Source organism: Epinephelus fuscoguttatus, linkage group LG6 (genome assembly GCF_011397635.1).
Source record: "Epinephelus fuscoguttatus linkage group LG6, E.fuscoguttatus.final_Chr_v1".
Taxonomy (NCBI): Eukaryota; Metazoa; Chordata; class Actinopteri; order Perciformes; family Serranidae; genus Epinephelus; species Epinephelus fuscoguttatus.
In genome coordinates this window covers 19,047,178-19,072,038 of record NC_064757.1, presented here as the reverse complement: position 1 = coordinate 19,072,038, position 24,861 = coordinate 19,047,178, and the positions used below count along the sequence as shown (strand labels likewise).

Here is a 24,861-nt window from a genome sequence, read left to right as displayed (position 1 = left end):
ACGCAGAAGAATGACATTTTCAACCGAATTTAGTCTCAACTTTACAGTATGTCTTGGTAAAAATTGCTTTTTCTGGTTTGGCATAGAGATGGTCCATCTGATATTCTCCTACATGCCATATTTACCAGCCAACGTGTTCCTGTTGATCTAAACTGTTCCCTTACCTAGTTATGACTGGACAAAGGGTTTGATTGTCAAGATCTGCTAGAACAGTGTCTCTAGATCCAAGATTCAATACTCTATTGCCATGTCAACATGACTAATTGGAATTTGTCCTGGCGAGTAAATACAAAGAAAGACGAAAACCAGTACTAAAACCAGTCACTCATCAAAAATAATACATTCAACAAAGTATAAATAGAAAGGTACTATCCATACCCATAAATACTCATAATGGGGGCGGCAGTAGCTCAGTCCATAGGGACTTGGGTTGGGAACCAGAGGGTCGCCAGCTGAAGTCCACGTCCGGACCAAATACGGAGCGTGGACTGGTGGCTGGAGAGGTGCCAGTTCACCTCCTGGGCACTGCCGGGGTGCCCTTGAGCAAGGCACTGAACCCCCCAACTGCTCGGGGCGCCTGACCAAGGCCTGACACTTTGTGCATGTATAGGTCCTGTTTGTGCGTGTGTGTATATTTCGGACCTGTGTGCTAATGACAACGGAGTGAAAAAATTGAATTTCCTCTCAGGGGGATTAATAAAGTATATATATAAATATATATATATATATATATATATATATATATATGTAAAGCATAACACAAAGATTTAACATTTAAAAACGCAATAGATTAAACACTAGCACCTATAGGGAAATTAGCCACATGAAAAGACCCATTACATAAAGTGCATCAAGTGCTTAAAAACATCGGCCCTATCTTAGAATTATTTAACTTGCTGGGTGGCCTGCTGTGCTATGTTTGTAATTTTAAGGAGGCAGACAGCTTCATGATATGTGCTGTTTTGGAACCTGGATTTTCTGGTGTCAATGCTTAGTATTTTTTTTTTTTTTTTTTAGAAGGAAGGAAATTAATAAGCTGTTAGCTAGGAGAGGGGCCTTTTTTCTGTAGCCTACAGCCTTAAAGATTTTTGCTAAGAGTGAGAGATCACATCAAATATTTGTGAATGCAGTTTTCAGCTGTCTCCTGTCCTCAGCTGACATGTGGCTAAACCACAAATTATTATTGCATAGGTAAGGATGCTTTCCGCTGCTATATAAAACTGCCCCAAACTATCTCTTAGTATGCTACATTTTTTTTCAATTGTCTAAAAATATGAAGTCTTTGATGCACTATCTTGAGAATAGTAGAGTTGTCCACTTGTTTCAAAGCGGAAGAGAGTGTCACTTGCAGATATCTGTGGCTGTCCACATGTTGAATTTCGTTGTTGTTAAAGACCAAGAGTAGGCGATCCTCACAGCTCCTACAAAAGTCCACTACTAATTCCTTGGTTTGGAAGCAATTCATTCTGACTGGTTGCCTTACACTAGTCCTACAGGAATAAAACAGTACTTAATTTTGAAAGAGACTAAGTACACCCGAGTCATTCCAACATATATGTTCCCAAATGAAGACACTGCTGCCGCACCAAAAAACATAGGAACAATACATGCAACCAGCCACATTAAAGTCATACATACACACAGACACCACACTGCAGATGCACACGGACCTACACACCCCATCACGTTTGCCTCTTCTTCACTCTCATCCAGTGTCCGTACCGTGAGAAGACAGATACAGAAGCATCAACAGTAATGAACACAGACATCGATATATCAGTGTGTGAGTGTGTGCTAAGCATCTGGTGTGAAGTGGTGTTACAGGCATCGGCAGGCATCTGAGACACACGCTTCTTGCCGTCTCACGTCTTACTCTTCCCTTTGACATGCACGCACGCACACACACACACACACACACACACGCACACACACTTTTGATTTTAACAGACTGCATCAGCTATTCCGTTTCCCCTTTAATATGACAGATTAGAAATGACATCTTTGGGCTCGACATGTTTAGTCATTTCCATGCAAATCAATGCATATATATTTGGCCATGTAAGACAGTGTGTGTGTGTGTGTGTGTGTGTGTGCATAGGCCTACATACCTGCATAATTAAACATGTTATGGTGTTGTGAACGCTGCTACATTCTGTGATGTGCTTGGGTGTGTTTGCTTGCCTGAACGTGAGCATGCATATATAAGAGTAGGGCTGAAACGATCAATCTGACAATCGATTGGTCAATTAATAAATATCAAATAATAAAAGAAAGACAAGGAAATGTATGAATGCAGAAAATCAAATAATGATATAAGGTTGGTTTAATACATAACTTTGGTCCTTGCGAACTTGCAATCAGCAATTGCGGAACTACATGTCTTATCTTCCAAACTTGTGTGTGTGTGTGTATGACTGTGTGTGTGTGTGGTAGACTACATGAGCCAAAGTGCCATTTTAGACAGCTCATCCCCTACCGCAGGTCTATAAACTGCCTCCTGCCTGCTCCTGGGCCATGAACGCATCCAGATGTCTTACAATGGCAACACATTAAATAACCGTTCAATCTGACACACTTTCGTTTCAGAGGGGAAAAACGCAAGGGGATAAAATGTTATAGACTGTTACAAACCGCTATCCTCTAGGTTGAACACTGCCTAATGCTATCGTTCTTTCTCTCCCTCTCTTTAACTATCTCTTCCTCTCTCTCTTGTTCTTTAGGCAGGCCAGATGATACATCTTACTTTATTCTCTTGACACCAACTTGCTGACTGACAGAAACCTTGATTATAAAGTGGGTGTGTTTTTGTGTGTTTGGAGTGATGTGATGCCAGGCAATATTTGTTAGACAAGTGCAGAACTTTCAAACACGTCATTAAAATAAGCTTTTATCGTGTTTTATTCACCCTGTGTGTGTGTTGCTTTACATGTTCCTGCTTTTTCTTGTATAAACATTGTACAGGAAATATATTGTATCAACTTGTGACAGACTGAATGAGTACTCACACAACTTCAGCAAGGTCAAAGCATGACCGGCACGACTCAGGGTTGCTGACGGTACTGTGTGGAAAACACCACTTTAAACTACACAAAGGACTGTTCAGATGCGGGTTTGTTTGTGCAACCTCTGACTTTGCTTTCCCTGAAGAGAATATAGCAATGACGTTCTGAGAAAATTGACTTCTGTATACAATATAATTAAAACGGACCATTATACTTTTCCTTATCTTTTATAATGTAAGTATGTGGAATGTTTATATTGAATGTCGTAAAAGTAATCTTTGTGAGTGAATACCTCAGGGTTCAGACTGTTGCGATTACTCTAACTTAGTTTCTACCTTTTATTTTCTGTTTTTCAAGCTGATGTCAGCTCAATACTGCAAGTGTTTAAGTAGCTTTCAATGCTATTTGTATCTACATGCTAACACCGGGGAAATATGTAACCTTGGTTGCCGATGTTGTTTATTTCTCTCCAATGTCGGATTGGGTTCCCACAGGAACATGTCAGGTTTTGATGATTTGGGGTTAGAGGTTTTAATTGGTGATTTTTCATGGTAGAAAGAGCCACCATTCTTTGTTACACTCATTCCCCAGCTGCAAGTACAAGTACAAGTACACTCCTGCATGTATCTACATACTAACATCAGCGAAACATGCAATCTTCGTTGCTGATGTTATTCATTTTTCCCCAATTTCGGATCATTTCGGATTTAGGTTTAGAAATATTTATTGGTGATTTTTTTTTTTTTTTTTCTTACGCACTCAGGGTGGGTAAAATATTAAGAGAAGAAATATACATTTAAGTAAAAAAATACAAAAAATATTTTAAAGTCTATTTTTAAGCGTAGATTTCTGCTATATGCCATGTCTTGCAATGAAACCTTGCTGTAGATTAAATGGCAGCACGGAGCACTGTATGTGTGTTTATGGTGCGTCATAAACATGGATGTTCATTCTGGGCTCCACCCCAGGACTTCACATAGACAGCAGGTTTCAAATGGGCTTCCATCTGTATAGCTCACTTTTCACTGACTCTCTGAAGTTCATTAAAAGCAGAAAACGTAAGTAGATTACACTATGGATATAACCTGGGTGGCTTTTCTCTTGTTACGCAAGTTTATAACGTAATTGAGGTTTTTAATTTCAGATTAAGCTTGTAGGACATCCACTTTAATAGCCTGGGACTCTGTAAGGTGTTAGAGCAACCTATGAGACTCAATGTCACCATATGCGGACTTCAGAGATTGTTGCATTGAAACCTGTATGAAGCCACAGACTAAGACAGGAAGGAGAATGGCTTCTAGGCTTCATTCTCTTGTTCCACTCCCCATCATCTCACTCTTGCCTTCACTCAAGAAAACAATGTACTCTAATGGCTACAGCAACAGCACTTGCCTCTTCAGATACATTTTCGAGCCTCGCCTCTACAGTTTTTCTCTCTCTATTTCCCCTCTTTCTTTTCTCTCTCCTCGAAACTCTTACTTTCCTAATTTTCTTTTCCGTACTCTCGCCTTTCAATTACCCCCCCTTAGGGCCTTGTGCTGTAAGTTATAAAGTCAATGTGGATGTCTGTGTCAAGAAGTCCATCCAGCTCTCTACAATGTTGCGACCTTTTGCCCGCTGGTGTAAAAGCTACCTGCAGCCTAATCAACTTGGCAGGATTAGCTCCGAACCTGATGACTTCCACTGCCAGCAGCTCAGATGCCGGGGAAAGAGACAGAAAGAGAATGAGAGAAGAGGAAGGTAAAAATGGGTAAAAAACAGAGGAGTCACAGAAAATAAAACCATTCAACTATCTGAGTGAAGACGACAATGGACGAACCTGTAATGGCAAAAACGCCAGAGCAGAACTCAACAAAAGAGCCGGAGAATGAGAAAAGAGGTAGAGGAAACTGGGAGGAAAGGATTCTTTAGGCCTCTTGACAAACATGTCAATCATCTTACCCTAACTGATACACACACATGCACACACACTTGCACTTTCGCTGCTGAAGTGAAATCTAATTGTTTTTCAGACTGGTCTAGCTAGACAGTCGACACCACAACCCCGCACAACCCCCCCAACCTTCACCACCGCTGAGAGAGAAAGGGAACAACCGGAGGTCTTTTATTAGATATGATGGCACATTTCACAGCTCCCTGACTTACAGAAACCCAATCCCGCGATTAGTCAGCGCTTTGACGTTATCTTAAGTTCCTTGTCAGAATTAATTTAGTGTGGGTGGGCTGCTGTGGGGCTGTCTGTCTGTCGCGCTCCGCTCCCCTCCGCTCGCCTACAGGAGGTGGGGGGTTGGAGGCAACGGGGGCAGGAAGATCCCTTTCAAATAAGCCCCAGCTCCAGTCAGTGCCAAACCAGCCGCCTGAGAACTAAATATCTCTTCCATCAAAGGGCCCCATTCTGCGTGGGGAAAAGCAGTGAATGGGCTTGAATGAACAGGCTGAAAACAGATCCCGTCCTGGCCCAGCCCGTCGCCCACTTAGTGCCCTCAGCCCTCAACCCCCCCCGACAGCCACCCAGCCCAGCCAATGACACCGGAGAACCGATACAGCTGATATACTAACTTAACACACGTGTCACGCACAGCTAAACACAAAATCAACTACATACTGCGAAGACTGCAGATCAGTATTTTTGTTCATTGAGAGGGAACCTTTCACGCTATTTTACCGTGGCAGGCGTTCAACTCCACCTGCTTGCACACAAATCCTGATTATCAGAAGCACTCACACACATAGAATTAAATTTAAAAGTATTGATATTGTACCCTGATCAAGATTGGCAGGCGACTAGTGAGAGCCGTTAGCCTTGCCTGTGTAAAAACCAGAGGCCTGTCTGCAGTCTCCAGGCCCATGCTGACACTTCATTAGAGGTCTTTTCCTGGTCGCCCCTCTCGCCGCCCGACCCTAAACAGCGCCACTGTCCCATCTGATGAAAACTAATGGATTACAGCATTTCAATTTGGGGGAGCCAGCTCCGTTGTCAGCCGGTCTTAATCTCCTTCAATTAGGGTGCAGCTCTTAGGCAAATCTCTGACATCTGAGAACTGGGAGCAGGCCAGTCACTTTGACCCCTAAACAGGTTGAAGTCCTTCACGGGTGTGGGCAGCTCTGTCTCCTCCATCTACTCGGCTTCCGTTTCCTCTCCTCCACTTCCGTAATTTGTCCCAGACACTGATAAGTCAATTAGGCAGCAGGTGAGTGTGCTGTGGATGTGTGTGTGTGTATGCCTGCAGCCCACCCTGGTTGAGGCGAAAAAGAGGCCTTGCAAGATTTTGTTTGTCTGGATGTGTCCAGACAGTAAAAGGGCTATCCTGAAGTAGTCTGGGAGGAAGTTAGCTGCAGCCTGACAGACACTGACCAGTGGTCCCCTACGGCGAGAGGAGGATTGCCTTATTTTTAGCCCCATTCTCCATTATCTGGATGCTTTGTTCTCATAATGGTTATCCCACTCCCATCTGCAGGAACACAAAATAACCCTTTAATGCTTAGAAAGCAGAAAAATGGCCCGGCCTTCTGTAATAAGCCTTGAATTACCTACCCAAGGGTTTTCGTTTCAAGATGTGGAATCTTCAATTATTATGTTCCCATTTAGAAGGAGGAAGGAAAGAAAGAGAGAGAGAAGGGGAGGGAGCCAGAGAGAGAGGGAGAGAGAGAGAGGAAGGGATGAGTCCCAGACACTAATGGTGCCAGAGTGAGGCTTTGTTCACTTGCTACATTTAGCCTGTCCTTCATCATCTGCCCTCAGCCTCACAACGCCAAAAACGATAAAAGACCTGAAATATAGATTTCTCTTTTCTTCTCTCACCCTCCATGTCTCTCTCTTTATCAGTCTATTTGTGCTCTCTAACTATTCCCGTCTGCCATCATTGACAGATGTCTATATTTCAGTCTTTGGTGACAGTGTACGGGGAAAAAAATAAGTTGCTACGTCGCATTTTCTTCGATAACACACGATGGCAACATTGTTCAATTAATTAATGAAACCATGAACCACCACGAAAGATTCCTCTGTCAGTTTATGTAATCAAATACTTTTTTTTAAAAACATTTTGAGATCATTTTTAAAGTTGGATCATGGTGTCTTTATGAATCTCAATCCAGGTGTCTCAAATGAGCTCAACCATTAACACTCAAACTATATTTACACATGTGTGACAGACCAGGTCATTGAGAGAAATCAGGTTAAGGCTGGTTAGTCTAAAAGCCACAGTAACCTGTAACTGCTCAGATTTCTCTCTGTGCTTCCATATGTTTGAGCCAAGGGTTGAATTTAGTTTAGTTTTATACTGTCTATGACACTTTTAATTTTGTGCATTTCTGACTGCACAGTAAAAGGACAGTCATTGTCAGTTCACTTTGTTTCCCTGTTGTGCCTGAATTTTACAAACAGCTGTAAAAACTGACTTATTGATTTTAGTTTCACAGTCAGTTATAATCACAAATTGGATTTGATTAGCTATATTTTAGCAACAACAAGACACAACTAGAGCAGTGATCTTTCCTTTCATTCCTCAGCACCGCTGCCACAGTGACACTTTACCTGTCACAGGTCTTTGTGCTGCATATCACGTAAACTAACTGCCTGTTAGACGTCTGTGCAGAGGGTCGGGAAATAAGATTTTTATGGCAGAAAAACCTGATTTCTGGTCGTTGTGTTAAACAGGTTTCTCTTAATATTTTTATTTCCAACTGAGGAAAGCAGAAACTGATGAAATGGAGGATTTTCTTCTGCCTTTATTTTAAATTAAATGTGATGTTTTTTAAAGCAGGCATTTGCAAAAGTGAGGATTTTTGTTGGAGCTCACGACACATGACATTTCAGCAATGTGTGTTTGCGTTTACAATGCTCTCCAAATGAGTCTGCAATATGTTTTTTTTTTAAACACTGATGAAGGTGCTTGATTGGTAAATTGGACGTTTTAATTCGGGAGACTGACATGATTAATCCTCGTGGAGTGATAATGAGAAAGACATAGTGGCAGAGAGAGAAAGAAGAAGAAAAACAGACCAAAATATGGATGCAGTCTTTCAGCTTTTAATCATGATTTAATATTTCTACCGCTGGAGCACTGCTCATATTGCTGCCATTGTAAACAATATGACTGGCTTTTTTTCCCAGTCTGTCAGTCATGCGGGTTGCGCCTCTCTTTAAAATCACTCCTGCTAGTGTCTGTACACATTCAGCATAAAGAAATCAGAGCCCTTAATCTCTGTACAGTGTGAACAACAGCTTCCACAGATGTTTTCTGAGAAGTGATATAATCCATCAAAGCAAACATGAAGCTTTAATTATGTTTTGTCAAAGCTACTGTTTTACATTTATTTAATTGTGCCAGTGTTGTGCTCTCATACTAAATTGCGCATTATATTGCGCTCCACTTCCTGTCATTCACCTGAGATTTACAAGACGAAATGAGAGGCCCCACCAGGAAATAATCCCCCCCAAAACAGTCCACTTTAAAAACTCTACTGTCATGTCCATGTCTTCTTATTTGGGGCGTCTTTGTCAACTGGGACAGTACTTAATTTGAATCTGGGTTTGACATTATGAAGTTTAAATTCTTAAAGTGGTGTAAAAGTGAGTGGGGGACAAGTGAAAGTCAGAGAAATGTGGGAAAACTTTAAGGACAAAACTATACTAATTCAAGCTCAAAAGGAATCAAGAGGGCATATGCTATTTTGACAGACCTGTTGGCATTAAGATTGAGTTTCTCCTCTGTGTCTTTTAGGAGCTGCTCAAAGTCCAGTTCACTGGAAACCCCTGGAACCAGCAGCTCCACAAAAGCATGATCTTGAGGAAAATCCCCAGGCCACTCCATACCGCTCTGCAGGGAGAAGGAAATAGAGAGAGAAAGAGAGAGAGATGACTATAACATTAGAAACACTCCACATGACATGTACCAGTTCATAAAGCAAAATAATGAGAAAGACAGCACTGGTGTCAGGATTAAATCAACAATTTAGACTGACACCAAATAACAGAGATCTGGAGTGTTGTATTATCACAGCTGTCTGTCAAGGCACTGAACACACACGCACACTCTGTACACACACGCCGACAGTCATGTGGACTATAATAATTTGAAATCTCCTCAAACTGGAGTCTTATTAGGAGGCACAAATCAATTGCACCTGAAACACCTGAAACAAAAGGAAGCTTATCATCTACAAAAACAGTTTCTTCCAGTTCCCCTCCTCTGTCCTTAGACAATTATTTGCAGTGGGAGGACCCCTGATCAAAATGCATTGCCTCAGCCTCTAACCATTTCCACCTACTGACACTACAGTGAGTTAACAAAGCAAAAAAAAAAAAAAAAAAAAGACTAAATAAATAAACAATGAGGTGAGATGCTCTTCAGTCAAGGCTTTAAATAAACAACTCATCTCCTTACGTCTCTGCCACAACTGAGGGCCGCCCCCCTACCCTGTGGTGCTTAACGCTCATGCTAACAGCCAATCCCACGCTGGTGCCGCGTTGCTGGGTCTCATATCAACATTGTCATCAACGTGAGTCAAGTGGAAGGTAATGGAGAGTGTCTGTGTCAATTTGGCTTTCTCACACTCCGCCTCTCGCCCCTTTCCTCGTCATCTGCTCTGATTTTAATAATCCCTGTCAAACTCCAAACAGCTCCCCACACTCCGCTCCGCTTCTTCGCTGCTGCATACAGTCTATGCCACTCTCCCTGACAGGGCAGACAGGAAGCTCAACATTCATTTAGCCTGCACAAAGGGAGGCCTGTCCAGCTGGACAAATATTATTTTCCTCCGCTGACAGCCTCACCAGTTAAGCTTGTCCTTTATTATTTCTCCCTCTCTTCTTCTCTCTTACTGTTTCCCCTCATCATCACGCTCCCTCTGCGCCACTGTCTGAGAAGGGTTCTATGCGCAGCCATTGCAGAAAGGGAATAAAATTTTAAATCCATGGATTAGGAACTCAACATTGTAATTATTTGGGCTGAGCCAGACAGTGTGTGATTGTGAATAATGTGTGTGTGTGCAGTCTTCAGCACACTCTTTAAGTGTATAAAAGACAGACAGACAGATGGACAGACGGTCTGAATGTGTACACTGTACAGTATGTCTGCTGGGTGTCTACCTCCTGGTCTCCCCAACATATCATCTGTTATCTTGAGCATGAGTGTGTACATGTAAGTGAGTGTGTGTCAGGATTCTCCAAGCAGCACACAGGGCCTCATTAGTACTATACTTTAAATCATCCGGTCTCCATTGTCTTGTCATTAGCTCTTTACAAAGCAGATGTTGGAGGAGCCCCTGTGTGTTTCATAGTGTTGCAACAGGGACAACTGGGCCAGGCGCTGAGACGCTGCCTGCCTCAGACATCCACTCCACAGCTATTAGAACAGGGGAAGAAACCCAGCTACACACACACACACACACACACACATCACTGTCCTATCTCTCTTGCTGCTGCCTGTCTACCCCAGCTAGGCTAACACACAGGCCCATTTACAGTAATGAGTTTGTCCTGAAATATTTAGCAGCACGTCCCCCAGGCCGTCGCTTTAAAGCCACTTAGAGCATGTCAAGTTAAAGTCAACATTATTTTAAAGGGGGTACCTAACAGTCTGCTGTAAAAGAAACATAATAGATTAAATAGGTGAATATTCTAAGATCACAATACTGCTGAAAACTATCTCATGCATGCCCAGGGGGGGAACATGGCTTCACTGTTACTGTGCAACCATGTGGTCCTGCTACACTGCACTGCCTCTGACTGATTTTCCTCTTTACAATAAGTCCTGTCTGCTTAGTGATGGGCTTTAGTCTCATCAGATCTGATATAGTGATAGTTATGCTCAATTTAGGTGGCACTAATCTTGTTAAAATATATTGGTCACTTTTTTTCTACACCATAGGGAAATATGTGTACATAATATCGTCTTAAAATATGTTGTGTAAGACTGCTCTAAAATTGCGGTGCAACAACTTGGCATCATCATAACAAATGCCCATGTGATTAGCCTACGCTGAGGGAATGAATAATACATGACTTAATCCTGATATTACTTGTCATTGCTGTTTTGTAGAATAATCATCATCATTCAACAGTATTAAAAGTACGCTGAGCAATGAGTCAATTACAACCATTGGAAAGCAAGACAATATTGTCACAGTGGAGCAGTTCATATTGCGCGGCTTATTGCATCCCAACAGTCATGATTTCAGTGAACTCAAAACTCCTATCCTAAACATGCATTTACAGCAGGGCAACTGACATAAACATAAAGGCTTTATTAGTTGTATTTAGTAACTGGATGGGTGACAATCTGGCATACAAAGTAAATACAGTCAATACATACTGGTAAAAAAATTTCATAGTTTTGTGAATTGTTAAGTGGTTAGAGTTGGGTTTTAGGGGTCACAGATTCTGACAGGTCACAGAATTTGGTGTAACACAACAACTACTTGCATTATTAACAGATCTATTATAAGTGATCAGTCTTTTACTGTATAAAATGTCAGATAATAGTGAAAAAAAATCTCAAATAACCAGACACTGATGTGAGACTTTGCTTTAAACTTCATGTTTTTTTTAATCCAACCAACACGTAAACCCCAAAGGTATTCAATTTACACCAACTCAGTATAAAACAAAGGATAGCTGAAGATCATTACATTTATGAATTTTGCAAATAATCAATTAATGATTGACTATCTAAATTGTTGTTGATGATGGCTAATGAATGATCGATTAATGGTTTCATCATCATGGCTCAAAAAATGCATTATATTGTCATTTGGAAACATTAGTTTAGTTTAATTTTAAAACAGTCTCATCCAGTATCTTTTGGTATGCTGGGGTTTAGTCATAATTCTTTGATCAGATTGATTTGACTACTGATCAATCCCTTTATCCTTAGAGTGTCAAAAAAACCTGTAAAATAAATGAACAAATAAAATAGAATAAAATATTTTTTTGTTTTGTCCAAACAGCAGCTCGACACTAAAATCTATGCAGTTACCAATAATAAAAATCAAAATCATATGGCAGATGATCACATTTAAGAAGCTGGACCTAGCAAATTTATTGGTATTTTTAATTTCACTTAAATAATAAATCAACATGTAATAATATTGCTTATTTGATTATAGGCTACTTTACTCTCATAGTTTTCTTCTGGTGTTAACAATAAACATATTTTTGTAGGTGTAAGCAACACATCAATGACAGAGAGAAAAAGAGAGACCATAACTTGCAGAGCTGTTGACTTTTCCCTCCTTGTGGTACTTGACCATGTGACCAGACACATCTTCTACAGCAGCTCTACATAAAGAATTGACACTATAGCCTCCTCGCTGATTTTGCTGATCTGTATTTTTCACAAAATGCAGTGGGTTCACGTGGCACCTGTGTAATTCAGTGTTACTCTCTGAGCGACAACACATGCATGTTTGTAGTATCTTACCTCTCATAAGCTCCTTTATATTTGCCTCTCGTTTTGATGTCAATACGTCACAGGTAGGGGAAATATGGACACCGTCATGTGCGAGTTCCAGATTGCTGACATTTGTCTACGGTACGGCAGCTATTTGTGGCTATAAACCATAAACCAATACAATTGAGCATCAAGTGTGCCACCACGCAGGTTAATACAATGACACTACTGCGATGGGGAGCTTATCTATCGCTGTCAGTGAACGTTAACGGAGCCGTTTTAGTAAACAGCCGAGCGGTTTCATGAGCAGACTCTCTGTCAGAATCAAGATAATAATATCAATCGATCCCCGCTAATCAATCAGTACTGTGCGATATGTTATTATCCTTATTTCCGGGGATAGAAAGCGTCCGTGACAACAACCTGGAAGTAGCTCGATGAAAACTTCCGCTTTATGGAGGATTCCAACTGGCAAACTAAATGGGGGTGGACTTTTTCCATTATGTCGGAATTGTATGCGTTTCCTGCCAACATTAGATCAAATTTTATTAAAGTTAATAATTTAAATTCACTCTTACATCTTTTTATCGAAGAAATTGTTGTTTAAACGTTGACAATACGTACCAATAATACTAGTACATGAAAAAACTCCCCTCTCCGAAATAGTTGGCTGTGCCGCGAAGCTGTCAACACATGGCAATTGGGCGGTGAAGTCGCAAGCACATATCGACATGTTTATTAACACTAATAATCAATTTACCATGTATTTGTTTTCGCGAAGTTGAACATATCTTTGGAAGGAGCTGCAAAACGCTGGGACACAACACTGCCCACGTTATTCGGTGTCAGTGTTGGAGTTTTGGCGCGCCTGAACGTAATTGGGAGGACATCAGACTCATCATCGGTGGTATGAGGAAAGGTACCTGATCGGTCAGCTGTGTTTAAGAGTACTTGAAGTTGAACCACTGGTAAATGAACAAGAATCAACTCTGGTTTTTGGTAATCCAGTGAACCCTGAGACTGTAGCCTACAGGTGTAAGGTTATCAGAGGAGCTGCCGCAGAGTGTGTTTATCTTGTTGTTTTGTTTGCATGCAAATAACTTTGTCCCACCTGTCTAACGTTATATAACCGACTCAGTCAAATGATATGCCCTAAACGTGTCATCAAGTGTCATCATATGTCGTTAAACCATTACAAATGATCCCCTCCCTGTTTTTCCCTATGGTGTGTTAATGTGCAGTTAACATATTCCAAGTCATGCAGTCAAACAAGAATTGCAGCCTCACTTTGTCTCTGCTTATATGTCTTTGTCAGGATGGCGAGCAGCACGCACATTTTCCAGATCTCTGGGATCAAGACCCGTGAGAAGAAGAGAGTTTTGGTCCAGTGCATCCAGCAGCTGGGGGGAACATACATGGGTGGCTCTGTGAGTACAGATCCCTTAAAGACAGTTAAGGAGAAATGGCAGATGCACTTCAACCAAGACTGTAAAATATTTTGTTTTAAAGGGCCTGCAACTGATGATTAACTTCCTTTTTTTCTGATATCTTATTATTATTCAGTGTTAGATGATAAACAAATCATATTAATGCCCTTCACACCTTAACCAGAGCTTGTGTGATGTCCTAAAAATGGTTACTAGTATCACAAGTAGCCTAGAAGCTTAAATTAAGATGACCAAACTAATCTTTGCATTTTAAAGAACCAGCGAATGTTAGTACATTTACTCCATTTACTCCAATGAATGTTCAGTCCGTTAAGTGATCCATGAAGCTATGACGTGAGGGATAGGGAGCCAGACGATGGTAGTGTGTCACCGCAAACAAGGGGCCCTAAATCTAGTATCTAACTATGAGACTTTTAATCTTTGTATTCCTATAGCACCCATTTTGTGTGAAAGTATTTTAGTATATTACAGTACTAACTGTAATTGAGTGAATAAATCAGACAGTGGCACTGGCGGCAGTGTACTGTATGTATCTCAGATCGACAGTTAACTGCCACGTGTAGCGAGGAGTCGGAGAACACGGTGGTTCTGGGTCTTTGTGTTCTCGGTACACATGCAGAAAATTTTGCCTCTGGCTGACAGCAGTTAGTCTCTCTGTCAGTGTGCGTAGTGCCTGCCAGGTAGATGTTTACACACTAAGAGAGACTATGTGCTTAATACTGTAGTGTTTACAACTGATGTTCGACTGTAGTTTGGTTTTCACAACTTTTACGATAGTTATGTGTGGTTTTATATATCTACTTTTAATATATGACAGAGTTTTATTTCATATGTATCTATTGGTATATACTTAGCAGTTTTGAAAAGATTAATCGAGTGTTGAAACACGTAACAGCGGAACACAGTTCTTTGCAGTGTGCAACAATTAGATTATTTGATTTTAATTTTAACCATATCATACAGACCCACCTACAGGAACATCTTGTATTCATGACATATGAAAACCCACTTCTTATTGTCTGTCACTTATAATTGTGTGTTACATGTCATTAGACTGATCCATTGATCGTCTTCTAGGTCTATCAGCATGCCAGCACCCATCTCATAGTGCCTCAGGTTTTGTCCAGTGAGAAGTTTTTGGCAGCCTGTGCTGCAGGTCAGTCATGATGATTGCTATTATTACAGTGATGAAAATTAAGTTATATTTGATCGTTTTGAAGTTATCATCTAACTGAACTACCTACAAAACACTGCTGCTCTCTCTTTCATTTGCCTTGACCAGGAAAGTGGGTTGTGACTCCAGAATACGTGCTGGACAGTTTTAAGCATGGCTCCTGGCTCGCAGAGGGACCCTATGAAGTTGCCTTTTCCACAGGTGCCACGTCTCCCTTCTACCCTGTCAGGCAGTGGAGGGAGAAGGTGGCCAGTGGGAGGCTAGCGGGAGCCTTCCAGGGCTGGAGGGTGCTCCTCATGGTCCAGGAACCCACACGCAGGGCCATGTTCAGACGGTGGGATGTCTTTACTTTATCGACAATCACAACAATCCATGCATGTATGAATATAATTTTGTGGAGTATGATACTAAATGATTTTAATCTTTCCCAGGCTTCTAAAAGCAGGCAGGGCAAAAGTATACCGATGCCCTCCTCCTTCTCATGCCTCTGTCACACATGTCATGGCGAAACCCTTCACTGGGGACACAAAATCCCATAATGCTCCTTGCTACCCTGTAAGCCACATTGTCCAGCACCTCTTTGGGGTAAGTTAAACTTATTTATGTAAAAGGTGCTGTCTTGATTTCATTTATGTGCAGTCAGCACTCAAGTATTGAAGGCTTTTATTTTGCTTCTGATTGGTTGCCTAAATCTATTTAACAATTTATATTAATGCTTTTTAATTGTACGAATATTGGCTTGAAAATATTAAAAGTCTTCTACTGTTGCTGCCGTGTTTTTCTCTGGCAGAGCAACTGCGTGGATATGTTTGACATAAACAGTGATCATGCTGCATCAGAGACGAAGAAGGCCAACTTTGTGGATATCTCTAGCCTGGAAACAGAACTCAGGGACTATGTCATCAAACAGGAGGTCTGGAAATATGTGTGTGTGTGTGTGTGTGTGTGTGTGTGTGTGTGTGTGTGTGTGTGTGTGTGTGAAAGCATGTTGCAGAGAAACGTACTTTCTAGTCATCATATAATAAGCTCTTAGTTGGCTTACATTCTGCTTACTTGAACTTACTTTTTTTGTCCCTGTGTTGTATGTATATATCTGACATTGTTAATGGTGTCTTTGCTATAGAGTCGCCCGAGACTGTGCTTCCTTGAATTTATGGGTTACCATGACCCATACCGTCCACAGTTCCAGGTAGACATGCACACATACCCACCCCCCTTCCCCACCCCTGATCACTACCTTACATCTCTAAAATAACTATGTGTTTCATCAAGAAGATCAGGGCATTCAATTTCCTTTGTGTCATACATTTCAATGGAAAGTGACATCGAGAGCAAGGGCGCATCATACTCAGGTCACCGATCTAACCACCACTGTCAGCTGATCTGAGAGTTTTGATTGGCAGGCCTATTAACAATACTCTCCACCGTCCTGTCCATACCTTACCCAAGTGGATCTCCATCAGATTGCTATTATAAGTGCTCATGTATTTCCATTCTGTACTTTCTGAATCCATATGCTATTTGCCAGTAACAGACAGTCAGAAATGACCTCCAGGAACTTTTGATGCCCATTCACTTCCTATTCCCATTACCCTTCTGCCCTCCTCTTTCTGCCGCCCGTCTCTTAGAGTGCAGTGTTTTCTCCTCCTTTCCATATACCGCTTACGTTTCATCATTGTTCTTTTATTCCTCCAGGCTACAGAAACAGACTTCAGCAACGTTGGTACTATGATAGAGTGCGGCCTCTTCATTGAAGCCTTGGAATCAATCAGAAGTGCTGTGTTCCCCGGCCTGCTGCCACCAGTGCCATACCTGATCTCCCTCTTAGAATACGTACAGCAGGTAGGACCAGAATTACCAGAGTGCATAAATTCCCACCTGCTGCTGCATTAGCCTCAGGGGCTGCATGAAAGTATAACCTGCTTCATTATATTTTAGAATTTTGGTAGCTGCCTTTTTTGGTTTTTCTACCTCCATAACAGCGATGGCCGCAGCCGGAGGCATTATGTTTTAGGTTGTCTGTATATACATCCCATTCTCATGAGCGCAATATCTCAAGAAATGCCCCGAGGAAATATCCTCAAATTTGGCACAAATGTCCACTGGGACTTAACAATGGACTGATTAGTGTTTGATGGCCATAGGTCAAAGGTCAAGGTTGTTGTGACATCATCTACCTCATTCTCATAAACGTAATATCTCAAGAATGCCTTGGGGGAAGTTATTCAAATTTGGCACAAACACTCCCTTGAACTTAAGGAAGCACTGATTAGATTTTGCCGGTCAAAGGTCAAGGTCACAGTAGTCTAGCTCACCAGACCTTTCTCAAGAAAAGAAAGGTCTGGCTGCGCCGACTCTCACTTTAAGATTGGAGAAAAAAACGCCCCGGCTGCTTGTATTTCTTTCAACCAATGACAATCGTTCTGGGCGGCGCCACAGCAACGGTGCGCTTGCAAAAATATTGCCAGGGGAAACAGGTTTTGGTGTAACATGCCCACAAAAATATCGCCTACAGGACGCGAACCATGGCAGAAAAATGGCTACATCCCTGCAAGATCAAACACCGCAAAAGTTAGTAAAGGACGAGTTGAAAACGGTTGAAAACTGCTACACAACCGGAGGTGGTAGGGCGGGACTTCAGCAGGTGGCTCGTTCCGCCCAATGAGAGGCTGATCTATGCAGCGAACTTCCGCCCACTCAGACGAAGGTCACAGTGACCTTACATCTGTTACATTCTTTTGAATGCGTTTTCTTTCGAACGCCTTGAGGGAATTTCTTCAAATATGGCACAAACATTAACTTGGACTCAAGGATGAACTGATTAGAATTTGATGGTCAAAGGTCACAGTGACCTCACAAAACATGTTTTTGGCCAAGACTTCATTCACTAATTATGACAAAGTTTTACACAAATGTCTAATAGGATAAAATGTCAAGGGCCAAGGGTGACCTTTCTGGCCATCACTCAACATCAAATCCCAGGAACAGAAGGGGTGAAATTTGGTCAGTCACTGAATTGGTGACACTAATCTTGGGTGTCCACGTTGAAACTGTGCTGATTGTATAGATCTTCTGTGCTGCTGGGGGGGGTTGGAGATGTGTGTGAATCATCCGTGTTTTCTTAGACATGAATGTAAACTGTGCAACATGACTGGTACACAGAGGCATGAAACCGGGAAGCTGTAATTCAAGTTTTTGTTTTTGGTTTGTTTTTGGAACACTGTCGTTAGGCTTATCTGTGCTGTATGTTTTTCATTTTTACTTTGCATGCAAATGTACAAACCAGTCAAACTTGTATCATTGTCTGTCCACGACGTCACAGGGTAACGCCACATCTGTCTTCCTGAGAAATTTCCAGCAGGTTATGTGTAACCTGCTTATTACCAATCCTCCCTGGCTGGCTCCCAGCAAAGTGAAAAAATATTTCACTCAGGTGTTGCAGTGTCCTCGGTGTAAAACGGGCCTGTGGCCTTTTCTCCAGACAGCCATCAGGTAAACCTCATATCACGTGGGATTTCTTGTCAAATAATTGTATGTTAAGGCTGCGTCCGAATTCCATACTAACAGCTCTAGCTCTAAAACATTCATTCATTCATTCATTCATCTTCTAACCGCTTCATCCTCTTGAGGGTCGCGGGGGGGCTGGAGCCTATCCCAGCTACATCGGGCGAGAGGCAGGGTACACCCTGGACAGGTCGCCAGACTATCGCAGGGCTGACACATAGAGACAAACAACCATTCACACTCACATTCACACCTATGGACAATTTAGAGTTACCAATTAACCTAGTCCCCAATCTGCATGTCTTTGGACTGTGGGAGGAAGCCGGAGTGCCCGGAGAGAACCCACGCTGACACGGGGAGAACATGCAAACCCCGCACAGAAGGGCTCCCACGCCCGGGATCGAACCAGCCGCCCTGCTCTAAAACAGTGTGTGATATTTTTTAGTATGTCCAAAACCTTAGTATTAAACCAATAGTGCATCAATTGTGCACTGTTTCTGGTGAAATATTAAAGTACGCAAACACTGGACACGACACTGGCATAAATATCCCACAATGCAATGTGGTAGACAACAACATTCAGAACAGACAATGGCAGATGGCAATCGAGACAGCTCTCTAACATCAATAATGCTTCAATTAGGTGTACTATGTTTTAAAAATGTGAAATTGCCAGTAGAGTTAAGGTTGACATGTGTTACCATAGAGATGAATCTCCAACCGGCAGGAAGTGACATAGTAATTGGAGGTCAGTGCGTCCAAAAAATGCGTACTGCTTTTCATTTGCACAACAGTATCTTAAATGATAGTATACATACTGAGTAGGGAGTTCATGGTATGCAATATTGGAGGTAGCGCTTATGTTAGGAAACAGACACTAACGTTGTGTTATTAACCAGCATTCTTGACATTTATTGAAAACGCAGAAATAAAATAATTTTTGCACTGTTTCTGTGTGCGTATTCCTGCAGTTACTGCCTGTCCAGTGAGGTCACTTGTCACCCGCTCCCTGGACCTGCCTTGCCAACACTGTTACAATTCCACAGTGACCTCCTGGCATTTTTCCTCAAGCTCTTCCAGGGGGAACTCTACGCTGTCTCCGCCGGGTAACAACTTCGATACATACAGTGCGGGAGTCATAGGGCAGGGCAAATTTGCCTTTCTCTTTAGTCAACTAATCCTTCTTGCATGGACATAGTTGTGGGGGGATTCACCTATTCCAGAAATAGTAGAACAAACTCTGGTATTTAAGCTGGTTTGCATAGCAGCACAAAGGTGTTGGGACATGTTTATTTTAATCCAAAGCATGGAAGTGACTCATAGCCCTACAGCAGGCTGGAGTCTATTGGTAACATATACAATTTGAAGTCTTAAATGAAACTAGATGTATAATATTTTTCAGGTTGCACTTTGTTGCACATTATTTGAAAACCCTCAAGTCAACAATTATTCGCTAATACTAAAGTGTATCTAAATATTGACTAAAATTAAATTAAATGTTTATGCCATGTTTTTTTTCTTACATAAACTATTTCATTTGTTACATTAGATGGTGTATTCCTCCTTTATTTACCCCTGCTCTTCTCTGCCGCAGTGATTTTGTGCTGCTTCAGGAAACCGGAGCCTCCCAGGCTTCAGCATCAGGATCTTTGCTGTATGGAACCTTTTGGACTGTATGGGAGCGCACCACGCTGTTGTCCCGAGCTGTGAAACAACTAACCCAGCTCTTGGTGCAGGCTGTCATTGAGGTAAATACTCTGGAGCTCGTGCATTGTTATTCTCATGGCAAAGTGTGTTACATCCCCCCAAAAATGCCAGTTGGGTCAGATTTGTGATCAGAAAAAAACAAAGGTACTCCTACTCCTAGCTGAACTACATGCTGTGATCTTGTTTATCTTCACTGAAGGACTGCGCTGAGAATGATGAGAAGCAGAGACTGTGTTTGGTGGATACCCTGCTGGACCTCCTGTCTGTGCTGGTGGAGTTCTGGTGTCAGCAGCACTTCAAACTCAACCAGAGTCTGGTGGAGAAGGGTCTAAAAGACCTCGCGGAGCACTTCGCTGTTATCAGCCAGGGTATGTAAGGTTCAAGTCTGTGTGTCTGACTGAGTGTGAGACAAATTCTCTTGTACACATGCTACTTTTCAGCTGCTACTACTTTTAGAAATACTGCACTAGAAAATACAATGTGCAATAAAACATTATTTTCAAGTAATTCAGTCCCAATTTTTACCTGAACAATTATCATTATATTTTTGTATTTTAAACGTATAGCAGTGCACTAGTGTATAGAAGCGTATCGACGCCACACTAGGAAAAAAAGCTAATTAGTATCAAATAATAACATAAAAAGTTTCTTGTCATAACAAGATGTTTTTCACGTTTTTAAAAGATTGTATAACATGAAATTCTTGTTATAACAAAAATATCTTGTAAAAAATATGAAGAATATCATCAACTCTTCATGTTACTACCTGATACTGATCAGTTTTTTTCCTGGTGTGGCATCAGTAAGCTGCTGTGCTAGAACAACACATGGATCAGAATAAATGTTTGCATTGGACTTTTCTGCAAACCTCAGATTCGTTGAGGCAAACATGGCAGGAAATGTCAGTGGCCTCAAACAGTGGGACCATCTTGCCTAGCTGTCATGCCATCTACTATCCCCTCCATCTCCTGATGAAAAACTCTGCTCATATGCATGTAATCTGACCCGCGTCTCTTCAGAAATGATGATACAATATGTATAAAACATAGTGTCTCTGCAGTTTGCAGGAACCTACAATGCTGTATAATTTTATTCTTGCGAATGGGCTGCTTCTGACCAGCTTTGTCTTTTAATCTATTAAATTTCAATCAATAAATTAATTACTGACATTATGGTGTCTGACGTATTTTCCCTCCGTTTTGTCCTGTAGATGTGTCTCCGTTGGCTCTGGCAGAGCTGGTTGTCAAGATTCAATCTACCAGACTTAAGTTGGTGATAGCAGATGCCATATTCAGAAGTCTTTGCTGCAGAAATGGATTCACAGTTGGAGATGAACCCCTCTCTCTCAAGAAAATGGTGTGTGTGTGTGTGTGTGTGTGTGTGTGTGTGTGTGTGTGCATGTGCGCGCGCGCATGTGTGTATTTGTGTGTGTGAATGACTGTTTCTCGTTTTTCACTCGCTTCACATTTCCCATTACTTACCCACGGGAAACCTAATTTTTTCATCAGTCCTGTATTCATTTAGCCATTGACGGGCTTTGTCATTTTCGGCATGCACCTCTTACTTGTGTGAATCACAACAGGCATGTGCTGCTTAGTTCAGTAAGTCATGAAGACACTGAATGACACTTTGTAAAAGTTCAGTTGGCACCTATTTTCAGTTTATTTACTGGAATTTTTTTTGTTTGTTTTGCTTTGAAAGTGATTTTGGCAAAATAAGAACATGCAATATCCGCCAATCCTGGTAAAACTACACACACACAAACACACACCAATGTTTGTTTGGAAAAAAACAGCAAATAAAGTAAGTGGAGAAACTAACTACATTACTGATTAAAAAGTTTGTGACAAATACACCACTTGTAATTATTTCGGTTCCCTTTTTCTCCTGTGCTTTTGTGCTGCGGTAAAAAAACGTAAAACACAGATGTTAAGTATTATTTTACTTAGCAGTGTGAAAATTGCTATAGATTGTATTACAGGTCTCTGCTAGGGACACAAAGATGGCCAATGTGGTCTACACATTACATTTCCTTGCTGCAGAACATCTGGCTTTCTCACTCACTGATGTCTTTGTTCCTCCTCAGTCCCCCGAAGACACACTATCATGGACTTGCAGTGTAAAGGCACTGTCTAACCTTGTGTGTGTCTGTGTAACTTCTGACAGGTAATGTCCTACCTGCCTGCTCTGGGAAGTTTAGCTCAGAGTCCCATGGGTGCTTGCCTCAGGACCGGACCCACCTCCCACAGCTGCACGAGCCAGGGGACCGGCAGCAGGTCAGTTACACACAGCTCTCTGTCCATACCACTGTCAGTCTCTCAGGTACATGTTCGGTAGAGCCCTAGGCAGAACATGTGAGCACATATATGTAGAAGCAGGGGCTGCACATGTGCAATAGCTTACTCTTGATAACTTAATACATTAAATTACACATGCCTTCTCATTTCAGTCTTGTACTACATTTTAAACTACCAAACCTTAAGTAATTTTACTTATGTTTAAAGATCAGCCTGGGAATTTCAAATGGCAGTCTGTGCAGATCATTACAGGTCTGCTGCTCTTTCTCTTGTGACTTAATGTTGTAGGTGGTCAGAGAAACACTTAGGCTAATTGCTTGAGATTTATATAGTCAGGAAAAACCAGAGTGTTTGCACATACCCAGTTGCTTAATCCTTTTTTTAGACTATATCAAATCCAGTTAATACTTTCTCTCTCACTGTGGTTTGTTGCGTCCCCCCAAAAGATTTGCTGAATTCGTCAACACATCCACACGCAGCAGTACATGAGACAGATGATCTGTGAAAAAAATGTTCCTTTGCCTCCTCATTGCTTATAATGGCATTACGGCACATGAATGAAAACAACCAATCAGAGCAGCTGACATTCATGTTAATCATGTCTTTTGAACTGAGGTAAAATTAGGCAGTGCTGATAGAATATAAGTTTTGGGGCAAAAAAATCAACAAAAATTTGTGTCGAACAGCACACATGTCGCTAGTCAAATGTCACTCAGGCTGTGTAATAAAATCAAAGTAGCTGCATCAGTCTTTCATTTACTTTTGAATCTTCTTTTACTGTGTCTAAAACAACAGTGCTATTCAAGCAGCAGTCTACTCTGCCTCCATAGTCAGATTTCCACCCATAGATTCGTGGGCGAAAAGGGTGAAAATGTACAAACCCAGTGAGAGATGTGAGTGAAAAAGGAACAAAGGAACACCTGGAGAGAGGATGAGTGTGTATGTGTGAGGGCGGGTGGTTGGGTGGGGGTGAGGAGCAGAGATGCATGAATGGAGAGACTGAGGGAAAGCTGGAGAGAGGCAAATGGAGGTCAGATGGAGCGTGAGGAGTTGGCATGTGATGGGTCATGCCCAGGTCTGATCCTATCAGTGTGTGCTGGCTGACAGGAGGAGTGCAAAGGGAGGTTAGACCCCCTCCTCACACACACACACACACACACTGCTGGGTCTGATTTGGACAGGAAGCCGACAGATAGACAGACTAGGATATCCCATCAGGCCTTTGTGTCTTCCCTTACGACCACCAGCTCTCAGCCTTCACACTCTTGATCTGCCCTCGCATACTTAATCCCTCTCTGAATGCGATCACACACACACACACAAACGGGCCCCATACTTCGTATCAGACATCTGCTCTTCCACCAGCAGGTAGTTGGCCTGGAGAAGGGCAGGCGCCACCAGGGAACAGGTTCATGCGAAGGCTACTGGTTCACGCATTGACCCGATCCCCTCTTCCCTCCATTGCTGCTTTTTACTCCTTCTACACTCTGCTTTCCCCACAGTTTTAAGGGGTTTAGTTTGTTTTGACACAGACATGAGAGGAACTGAATAAAACAAGGAATGCAATCTGTGCGGATGAGATAAAGAAATGCCAAAGGGCATGTAAAATCATTTGACCCTGAATGAAAGAATGAAATCAAAATGACAAAGCCTGTGATGAATCGAGAACAGAAAGCAAAAGGAAATCTTGTTTCCTTATTTTTCACGCTTGAGTTCATGATATTATACATATTTTCAGTGATGTTGACACTCTTAATCAATTAACACATCTTGTGTTGAAGCATGTATGAGTCTGACACACTGCTCAATCTCGAAGCATTTTCAATACAATCCTCTATGTTGGTGGAGCTGCTCTGATTCAGTAAAATAATTTAAATATTTTATTTTAAGAAATCAACTGTATTTATTGTTAGAGCCCTTGTCAGTAATTCATAGTCCTTAACAGGATGAGACAACATTTTTAAAAGTCTGAGTTTAAATAGCACAGACGCGACTGTGGTTTCAGTAGAGAAGTATTGGTTTAAAAATGGTTTCACATTTGTTTTATCTGAGTTTTCAACCTGCCCGTAGGACACAGCAGAAAATCCTACCGAGATGTTTGGTATTGGATTTATGAAAAGAGCAGGTCATAAAGGTTGAGAGCGGCCACATGACCCCTTCATCTTTCATTTCTGGCTGTTAGAACCCATTAGGCTGTTTTCACTGTGACTTGAGGCTGCTGTAGTCATGTGTGAGATGGCGAGTGTGCTTCTTCTGCACCAACAGACAGGCTGGCATCAGGGCACACGTCCAAGCCATACCAAGCTGACAGGCCGGCTGATTGACCGACTGTTT

At 41.7% G+C, this 24,861-nt stretch overlaps 2 protein-coding genes across 3 annotated transcripts in view; one reads left to right on the top strand and one right to left on the bottom strand.

The window, feature by feature from the left end:
* kiaa0825 (KIAA0825 ortholog) overlaps positions 1 to 12,803 on the bottom strand; it is a 133,297-nt gene extending 120,494 nt beyond the window's left edge. The window contains exons 1-2 of the mRNA XM_049578703.1: positions 12,428 to 12,803; positions 8,688 to 8,824 (exon numbers count right to left, since the gene is read on the bottom strand). Coding sequence (XP_049434660.1) covers positions 8,688 to 8,818 — 131 coding nt within the window. The 5' untranslated portion in view covers positions 8,819 to 8,824; positions 12,428 to 12,803. The remainder of the gene's footprint in view (positions 1 to 8,687; positions 8,825 to 12,427) is intronic.
* Positions 12,804 to 13,081: 278 nt separating this feature from the next.
* slf1 (SMC5-SMC6 complex localization factor 1) overlaps positions 13,082 to 24,861 on the top strand; it is a 36,650-nt gene continuing 24,870 nt past the window's right edge. The window contains exons 1-14 of one of the 2 annotated variants that reach the window (XM_049579399.1): positions 13,082 to 13,316; positions 13,713 to 13,824; positions 14,923 to 15,001; positions 15,128 to 15,353; positions 15,451 to 15,604; positions 15,810 to 15,932; positions 16,143 to 16,208; positions 16,715 to 16,861; positions 18,342 to 18,511; positions 19,495 to 19,629; positions 20,118 to 20,271; positions 20,430 to 20,598; positions 21,441 to 21,586; positions 22,397 to 22,506. In XM_049579399.1, coding sequence (XP_049435356.1) covers positions 13,714 to 13,824; positions 14,923 to 15,001; positions 15,128 to 15,353; positions 15,451 to 15,604; positions 15,810 to 15,932; positions 16,143 to 16,208; positions 16,715 to 16,861; positions 18,342 to 18,511; positions 19,495 to 19,629; positions 20,118 to 20,271; positions 20,430 to 20,598; positions 21,441 to 21,586; positions 22,397 to 22,506 — 1,790 coding nt within the window. In that variant the 5' untranslated portion in view covers positions 13,082 to 13,316; position 13,713. The other variant, XM_049579400.1, reaches the window with a different exon arrangement.